The following is a 9,562-nucleotide window of genomic DNA, read 5'->3' as shown; positions in this document are numbered from 1 at the left end:
AAATGAGAAAATTTACGGCGTCGTGCATCGCAGCCGCTCGGTAGAGTCTGCTAGGGTTTGCTCGGAGTAGCTTGCCGCTGGCTCGTCGACGGCTAGGATTGGCGCACGTGTAGTCGAGGATAAGTTATACGCAGATGGATCAAAGTCGGCTGGTGACGTACATCGAAGCTGGCTTGTTCCGTACCGTAGCCGTGCGAGTCCGGAGATTGGCTCACATATCGAAACTACCTCATATACAATGTTTGCTGTCCGATCCATGTACGAAGGCAAATCCAATGGATGCATGCCCTTCGCTTTGTCCTGTGTGTGGATGGCCTGATATGAACTGCCGTAGCTTCTAGTGCCTTGGTGCCTTCCCTTCCCGTGTCTTGTTGCCTGTCGTATACGTTGTATAAGTATACGCGAACCTTCCAGTGCCTTCCCCTGATGATGCATGCGTTGCATGGCATCTTGTCTGCACGTGGACGATGGATGCAGTAGGCGATGAAGCTGGAGATGAGATGATGCAGGCGCGTCGTCGATGTAGATTGGATTGATGGCGCTCAGGCGCGCGGATGGAGGCGCAGGCTCGTCCTCGCGTGCGCGCTGCTCGGGGACGCGCGTACGAAGCACGCCCATCGCCGCGTCATCGTGTGCGCCGCCTGCGTCCCTCTGGTCCGGACGCTCGCTTCCGCCGACCGCCGTACCGAGCCACTCCCATGCGTTTAGAAGTCGGTGTATCACTGTATCCTCATCGAATTGGGTCCGATCCTTGGATTTACTAGATGCTGCCACGACGCGATGCGGGAACCTTGCTAAAAGAATGCATAAAACTTGCTACAAAAACATCTAAAATTAATGGGTAACAAATGTAGGCTTAAAAAGAAATAAAATTCTAATGATATAAAGAAGGAAAAAATGATTTGGAATTAAAACAATGCCAATTCTAACCAAATGCGAAGGTGAATTACATAGTTATGATGCAACTGATCGACACATATATTGTCAATGCAAAATCTAATGCTAAGAATAAATTATGACCACCCAGCCAAAAAACAGAACAAAGTATGACTAACATGCATGAATTGATGATGTGGTGTGTTGCATGCATAGAATAATGCAAAAATAATGTAATTTATGAGTTGCGTGCATGACTTACTTATGTGGCATAGTTGCATGTTTAGAGAAATAGGTAGTGTGTTGTAGCTATTTTCGAATAGAAGATTTGGCTAATTAAAAATATCAATCTAATATTGTTTGATCTACTGGAACGGATCTAATTTTTGATCGATCAGGTGTTGCGCCACCGAGGTGAGAAGATTAATCTCGTAGGGGCGGCGCTCCACCAAAGGGTGAAGGAACCTATGATCGGTGTCGTTTGACTAATCGTTCTAAAAAATATAGAAAATTATCTATTGTATTGTTCTGATATATATAGAAGTACAACGTGTGATAGGCTTAGAACACAAGCCAAGTCGTTATTGGTTTAAACTAATTCTGTCTCTATCCTTCATGATCTCTGACTAAATTTGAAGTCTCAGTTGATAGGATCTTAAACATAAGATCTCTTGACTCGAACACTATACTGGATTCATGCTCCAACCAGTTGTTTTTATTCATACTATTTAATAATATGACCGCAAATGTAGAGGCCAGGGGTGAGCCTCCTTTTCCATTTTTTTTTTGCTCCAACCAGTTACTTCAAAATTCGGAATTGATGAAGACATGCAGACAATACATTTTGACAATCTCTCTCACATCTAGGCTTATTTAGACTTAGACGTCGGATAGATTTAAAGTCGTATTTTTCTAATACTGCGTTGACAAGGTCTTTAAACTTGAGGCCTCTTGACTATGATACTATGTCTATGGCACATCTAAATGTGCCCTAGTTATTGCATATTTAAGTGGCTCAATCAAACTAGAAAGGAAAAAAAGAGAGGAAAGAAAATGTTTGCACAAATCTCTGTGTAAAATCAAGGATATGAGACTTAGATGTGCAATACTTAGGACACATCTAGATGTGCTTTAGCAAAACTGTATTAAATTCATGCTTCAGCCAACCCATTCAAAAATCGAAACTTATAAAAACGGGCAGACGATATATTTCAACACCTCTTTCGACGAGGTTAACTGTCAACAGCACGAAAATGTGCCAGCACAGGAGATTAGCAAGTTACCTTTGTGTCTGTCTTTCTGAAGAGAGAGAGAGAGAGCGCGCGCGCGCGCTGTGTGATAATTTGGAGCAAGAGCAAATGCGTGGAAACTTCTGCCGCATTAGCACCGAGCAGAGAGCGTCAACCACTAATACGATATTGAGCTTCAGGGAGGAGCAGCAGCCAGCTCGAGCGTTTGGCACAGAGCCAGGCGCGTCAATAATTCAGTATAGAGAATGCACTGTTTGATTGGCTGATTAGTTGTTTGTCCCATTTGGCCACATTTCTCTCTCCAGACCCTTCGTTGCTGCTTCGCTCGTTCCTCTTCTCTCTGCCAGCCTATAAATGGCCAGAACGTCTTCTTGCTCATAAGAGGGGGCTCGTCTGTTGCATCTGTCACATTGCACGAAAGCAAAACCACTCTTCAAGAGTAGCTAGTCTGCTTAGTCTGCTGCAAATCTAGCTAAAAGGACAAATCGACTAGAGGTTGTGTGGGATTTGGTGCAAGTCGCAGGATGGTTAAGGTATGTTACCTGCTTGTCTTGTTTCGGGACAAAGTGTTCAGTTTGCTCAATTTTGTGCGTCGTTCTGAATTTTTTGTATTTGTTGCAGCAAAAGATTGTTCTCAAGTTGGCTCTGGATGACGAGAGGAAGAGGAGGAAGGCCTTCAAGGCTGCCGTTGGCATGTCAGGTATGAACAAGCCACAGATAACAGTTAATCGGTTAATCCATAATCCGTCGTTCCAATCTTCTTCTTGTGCTTACGAGGAGGTGCTCAATTTCAATTCTGCAGGCGTGACATCCGCGGCGATGGAGGGGGAAAAGATCATCATCGTCGGGGACAGTGTCGACCCGATCACGCTGACGACGGTGCTCCGGCGCAGCCTAGGCTACGCAGAGCTCCTCAGCGTGTCGTCCGGCGACGACAAGAAGAAGGATGGCTACGGCGCCGCCTATGGGTACGGCGCCGGCGAGAAGAAGAAGGACGGCTATGGATACGGCGGCGACGGCGGCGGGAGCTTTGGCGGCAAGGAGGATGGCGGTTCCAAAGGTGGCGGCGGGGGCGGCTACTCTCAGAACGCGGTTGCGCCGATCACGTACCCCGCCTATCAGCAGTACAACGCCATGCCGTCCTACCCGGTTTACTCCTCCTACCATGCTCCTCCTGCTTATCAGCACCAAGAACAGGATACCGGCTGCAGCATTATGTAGTAGCATAGTACTACTCCGTAGTTGTTAGTTAAGGAGAGATGATGGGCTGGCGAGAGATCAGGAGAGTTGCGAGCTGTGTTCAGGCCATGATTGATGGCCTGACCCAGAAGTTGGCTGAGAGAGCAGAGCGATGTTGGCTGCCTGGGCACTGAGAAGCACCGTATGTACAGTACAGGTTGGTTGGATCAGCAATGGTGGTTTGGAGCGTGGTAACATATTGTACAGGAGGAATGAATAAAAGGAAACTCAGGTGTTTGCAAAATTAGAAGCACAAGATGCAAAATTACTCCGAATACGGCGCGAGATGCATCAAAACATGACAGGCTTATAACTGCCTAAAAGCATCTCCAACAGCAGCCCTATTTTTAGGCGTCGGTCGTTTTTAGAGCACGAAAAGTCAAAAAAAGGCCTCCAACAACTCTCCAATCTAAAAAACTTTGTAAGAAAAAAATATATTTGGGCAGCCCTAAATAGAGGCTCCTCGTGCGGCAAACTTTTGGCACTTCGGTGGATGTCCAAAGAAGTGAGGCTGCTTCGGGACGCTTGTATGCAGTCGAAAACCCTCGGATCCGCCCGCAGGCCGATCGCCACGCATCATGGCTGGCTCCTTCGACCCCGCCACCGACCCGATACCCTCGCCGCCGCTACTGCCCTATTTTAGGGCAGCTGTTGGAGCAGTTTACCCTATTTCGTGCCCAAAAATAATCGTTTTTGTGCCCTATTGTAAGGCTGTTGTTGTACACGGCACTTGCTCGTGCCAAAAAAAAGCGTTTATGTGCCCCAAATGTTTTACTCCACCATGTTTTCGTGCCCAAAAATAGGGTTGTTGTTGGAGATGCTCTAAAGTCTCCCTTTTCCCACCATCAAAACCACTAGAAAATTGCTGCACTAATCTAATAGACTAAAATCATGCAAAATACAAGTTTTTTTCTTTCCATTTCCAGTTGGACAAAAATGTAGTGCGAAGCTATAAAGTTCCCCTATATGCAGAGAAAAGTTTCTTGATTTCAAGTTTTTTACAAGAAAGTATCTAAAATTTAGTTTAAAAGGTCAAAATGCCTTGTCGAGAAGCTAATCTTAACTTCAGTTGGAGGCTTCAGAATTATGTCAAAAGTTCTCTCAACGCCATTCAAAGTTCGAAAAAAAAAGTTGAATTATGTCTATGTGTTAATTAAAAATTTGGGCGTATGTTGGGACTCAGTAAAGTTTCAGTTTACAACTTTGGAGTTTCATGTGGGAAGCCTCTTAATTTTTGTTCCAAGTTCTATGGGAGAGGAGGGATATAATGTTTCCAAAAAAGATAAATGTTCCCATAGCATTGTGGGATATCGAAAAGCAAACCTGGGCACAAAAGACTGCAAGTTAGCATTGCATAGCAAGTGAGCATTGCTTGTTTTGTCCGGAGAATTGATGTACAATCCCACCACCTATATTCAACTGCTCAGGAGTGTGGCTTTGGGTTCCTATTTATACTATAGGGGGCTCTTTCCAAGAAGAAAAAACTATATGTTTTACCTAGGTTCAAATAATTGGCGCTATCCTACTCCTCGTTGATGGAGGTTCGGACCATCACGACAATGTTGCCCACAAAGAGCCCACTAAGTGCATGGCCACCTATTACATCTTGACTTGGTACCATCATGACTTGGTACCATAAAAGGTCAAGACTTAACTTGGAGTTGATCTTCCACAAAGAAGGCAATCATCGACCCTTGTACAAACGTCTTGAATCCTTCACCAAAACTTGAAGTATCTCAGGTGAATTTTAACCATCTAGAGGACACACGCACCCTTCAAAAGTAACAAGCAAATTCGGTTGAATGAACTGCTCAAAACATCTCCAATGTACTATCTTCAGAGAGAGAGAGAGAGAGAGAGAGAGAGAGAGAGAGAGAGAGAGAGAGAGAGAGAGAGAATGGTAGGCTTGAAGCAAAGGGATTTTAACACAAATGAAGGAGGTCGAGAAAGGGATAATCTTGGCCTTCAAACTCACAAGGAAACTGCTCTCAAAGAACTCCCAAAACTACTCAACAACCTCTGTTACTACAAAGGGGTATGGGGGTGCGTGTGCGCGCGCACGGCGCACATAGAGAGAGGGCATAATCCTGATAGTTAATCAGGAAAAAATTAATTTGGCAGGAGGAAGTGCGTGATTCCTACCAAGCTGTCCAGTAAGCCTCTCAAAATTCTAAGCACTTGATAGCACCTAGAATAAAAGAACTTAGAGGCACAAAACAGAAAAGACAGCTCTTCTCTGTGAAAGATAGAACGAACTCAAAAATACTGGAGAAAAACTAGTCTTCGAAATACTGAGGGTCAACAAAGTTGTTCTCGAAGAGAAACATGATAGAAGTGAAGGAAATATGCCCTAGAGGCAATAATAAAGTTATTATTTATTTCCTTATATCATGATAAATGTTTATTATTCATGCTAGAATTGTATTAACCGGAAACATAATACTTGTGTGAATACATAGACAAACTGAGTGTCACTAGTATGCCTCTACTTGACTAGCTCGTTGATCAAAGATGGTTATGTTTCCTAGCCATTGAGATGAGTTGTCATTTGATTAACGGGATCACATCATTAGGAGAATGATGTGATTAACTTGACCCATTCCGTTAGCTTAGCACTCGATCGTTTAGTATGTTTCTATTGCTTTCTTCATGACTTATACATGTTCCTATGACTATGAGATTATGCAACTCCCGTTTACCGGAGGAACACTTTGTGTGCTATCAAACGTCACAACGTAACTGGATGATTATAAAGGTGCTCTACAGGTGTCTCCGAAGGTACTTGTTGGGTTGGCGTATTTCGAGATTAGGATTTGTCACTCCGATTGTCGGAGAGGTATCTCTGGGCCCACTCAGTAATGCACATCACTTAAGCCTTGCAAGAATTGCAACTAATGAGTTAGTTGCGGGATGATGTATTATGGAACGAGTAAAGAGACTTGCCGGTAACGAGATTGAACTAGGTATTGAGATACCGACGATCGAATCTCGGGCAAGTAACATACCGATGACAAAGGGAACAACGTATGTTGTTATGCGGTCTGACCGATAAAGATCTTCGTAGAATATGTAGGAGCCAATATGAGCATCCAGGTTCCGCTATTGTTTATTGACCAGAGACGTGTCTCGGTCATGTCTACATAGTTCTCGAACCCGTAGGGTCCGCACGCTTAAAGTTTAGATGACAATTATATTATGAGTTTATGAGTTTTGATGTACCGAAGGTTGTTTGGAGTCCCGGATGTGATCACGGACATAACGAGGAGTCTCGAAATGGTCGAGACATGAAGATTGATATATTGGATGACTATATTCGGACACCGGAATGGTTTCGGGGGTTATCGGATATATACCGGAGTACCGGGGGGTTACCGGAACCCCCCCGGAGGCTATTGGGCCTCATGGGCCCAATTGGTGGAAGAGGAGAGGCGGCCAAGGGGCAGCTGCGCGCCCCTCCCCCCCAAGTCCGAATTGGACAAGGAGGGGGGCGGCGCCCCCCCTTTCCTTTCCCCTCTCTCCTTCGCTCTCCTCTCCTACTCCAACAAGGAAAAGGGAGGGAGTCCTACTCCCGGTGGGAATAGGACTCCTCCTGGCGCGCCTCCTCCTGGCCGGCCGCACCTTCCCCCTTGCTCCTTTATATACGGGGGCACCATAGAGACACAAAAATTGATTTGATCTTCTAGCCGTGTGCGGTGCCCCCCTCCACCATAGTCCACCTCGATAATACTGTAGCGGTGCTTAGGCGAAGCCCTGCGTCGGTAGAACATCATCATCGTCACCACGCCGTCGTGCTGACGAAACTCTCCCTCAACACTCGGCTGGATCGGAGTTCGAGGGACGTCATCGGGCTGAACGTGTGCTGAACTCGGAGGTGCCGTGCGTTCGGTACTTGATCGGTCGGATCGTGAAGACGTACGACTACATCAACCGCGTTGTGCTAACGCTTCCGCTTTCGGTCTACGAGGGTACGTGGACAACACTCTCCCCTCTTGTTGCTATGCATCACCATGATCTTGCGTGTGCGTAGGAATTTTTTTGAAATTACTACGTTCCCCAACAGTGGCATCCGAGCCTGGTTTTATGCGTAGATGTCACATGCACGAGTAGAACACAAGTGAGTTGTGGGCGATATAAGTCATACTGCTTACCAGCATGTCATACTTTGGTTCGGCGGTATTGTTGGATGAAGCGGCCCAGACCGACATTACGCGTACGCTTACGCGAGACTGGTTCTACCGACGTGCTTTGCACACAGGTGGCTGGCGGGTGTCAGTTTCTCCAACTTTCACTACAAAAAAAAATACACTTCCGTGATGATACGTGTTTGTCACAGTAGGTCGCGTTTTTTTTCATGCATGTACATCCATGACAAATTTATGACAGAATCAAGATAGTCATACCTGTGCTGTCGTAGAAGTGTTCCATGACATTACCAAAATTATCATCACGGAAGTGTCCACTTCCATGACGATAAATCGCGCGTCACAGAAGTGCTTTCGTCAAGGGTGACCAACACGTGGCATCCACCATAACGGAACGCCGTTAAGCTATCAGGTCGGGTTTTGGATCCGATAACCCGTTAACAGCCCCGACCAATGGGGATTTTCCACGTGTAAAATCATCATTGGCTAGAGGAAACACGTGTCGGCTCATCGTTGGGACAGATGTCATCCACTCACTGGACAGAAGGCGCCTATGATACGTCGACACGTGGCACGGCCCAACAGTGGCCCATTCCTCTGAAAAGACCGGCCCGTTTGACTTGGTCAAAAGCTGGCGGGCCGGCCCATGGAAAGCCTGTTAACGGCCTGTTCGCATATAGCCCATTCACAGCCCGCTAACCCAAGGCCCGTTACGCCCTATCCGAATTAGGCCCAGTAGCGTCATCTGGGCCATCCAATATGATTCCAGCCCGTTTTCACTTCTGGCCCATGTATAGCCCATGACGTCTTTCGGCCCATATGAGGCCCTTTGTAACTCTTGGCCCATTAGCGGCCCGTGCTGAAACTGGCCCGTAATGAACAGTGTATTACTTTACACCCATTAACGGCCCGTGGTGAAACTGGCCCGTAATGAACAGTGTATCACTTTATACCCATTAACGGCCCGTTATTCCGTTGGGCCGTTTCCAGCCCAAGTTAACTTTCGGCCTTCTGAGGGCCCATTTATTCTTGGGCTCATTTGCAGCATTCGGTTACTTACGGCCCGTTACTGTCATTTTCTGCTTGTGGGCCAAATTCAGCCCGTCGTTACAGTCGGCCCGTTTGTGGACCGTTAGTCTGTTGGGCCATTTTCATAGCATCACCAAATACGGCCTATTAACGACCCGTTATGGTCAGCCCATAAAACGTACGATTTCCATTAAAGGCCCGTCTACGGCCCATTAAAGGCCCGTACAAGACCCATAAATGAGTCGGCGGCCCATGGATCCTACGAGACGTAGAAGGCCCATGGATCCTACGAGACGTAGAAGGCACATGGATCCTACGAGACGTACAAGGCCCATGGATCCTACGAGACGTAGAAGGCCCATGGATCCTATGAGACGTAGAAGGCCCATGGATCCTACGAGACGTAGAAGGCCCATGGATCCGACGGCCCGTGAAGGGCCATGGTCGGGCGAGTTGGCCCCCGTTTGAACGATATAGCATATTCAAAAAATTATCCTAGTCAATACTATCACCTCTAAAAGCATACACTATACAATAAAGAGATCAAGGCATAGAAAGGTAGAATAATCCTACACTATACAATAAAGAAATTACAGCCGATTATACCCACTGAGCATTATGGTTCGGCACAGGTGATAATAAAGCATACACAAACAGCAAATTACATACACTGGGCAAATACAGCTCATACATCATGGACGCGCATCAACTTAACTCCATTTGAACTATAATCTCTTCAGAAAATAGGATTGGCCGGATTCAGATAGCACAAATTTCAGTCTGCAAAATCTCCAATTCCTTCATGGTTACCTCAGTGTCTTGTTTCATTTTTTGACTCCTGCATCTAATACCTGCATGTCCAGTCTCAACTTGTTGATTATACGTTGACAATCATGTACACGTTGTCTTGCCACCTCTAGTTGATGCTCGAGAACATCAGCACATTCCAATTCCAATCCATAATCATTCGGTAACGGCCATGCCGCACTGCTCGCAGATCTTTGTGTTGATGTCACTTCATCCTGA

The 9,562-nt window shown here is 46.1% G+C and overlaps 1 protein-coding gene across 1 annotated transcript; it reads left to right on the top strand.

The window, feature by feature from the left end:
- Positions 1 to 2,505: 2,505 nt before the first annotated feature.
- Positions 2,506 to 3,609, top strand: LOC123124667 (heavy metal-associated isoprenylated plant protein 32). Its single transcript, XM_044545245.1, has 3 exons — positions 2,506 to 2,659; positions 2,748 to 2,826; positions 2,929 to 3,609. Exons 1-3 carry the CDS (start codon positions 2,651 to 2,653, stop codon positions 3,345 to 3,347), a joined length of 507 nt encoding a protein of 168 aa, XP_044401180.1. The 5' UTR covers positions 2,506 to 2,650; the 3' UTR covers positions 3,348 to 3,609.
- The last annotated feature ends 5,953 nt before the right edge of the window (positions 3,610 to 9,562 follow it).

Source organism: Triticum aestivum, chromosome 5D (genome assembly GCF_018294505.1).
Source record: "Triticum aestivum cultivar Chinese Spring chromosome 5D, IWGSC CS RefSeq v2.1, whole genome shotgun sequence".
Classification (NCBI taxonomy): Eukaryota; Viridiplantae; Streptophyta; class Magnoliopsida; order Poales; family Poaceae; genus Triticum; species Triticum aestivum.
This window is presented reverse-complemented; position numbering and strand designations above follow the sequence as displayed.

What these genes read in the sequence shown, in the direction of transcription:
- LOC123124667 (XM_044545245.1), top strand. An exon ending in GGCTGCCGTTGGCATGTCAG is followed by an intron (nt 2,827 to 2,928) that starts GTATGAACAAGC and finishes TCAATTCTGCAG; the next exon opens with GCGTGACATCCGCGGCGATG.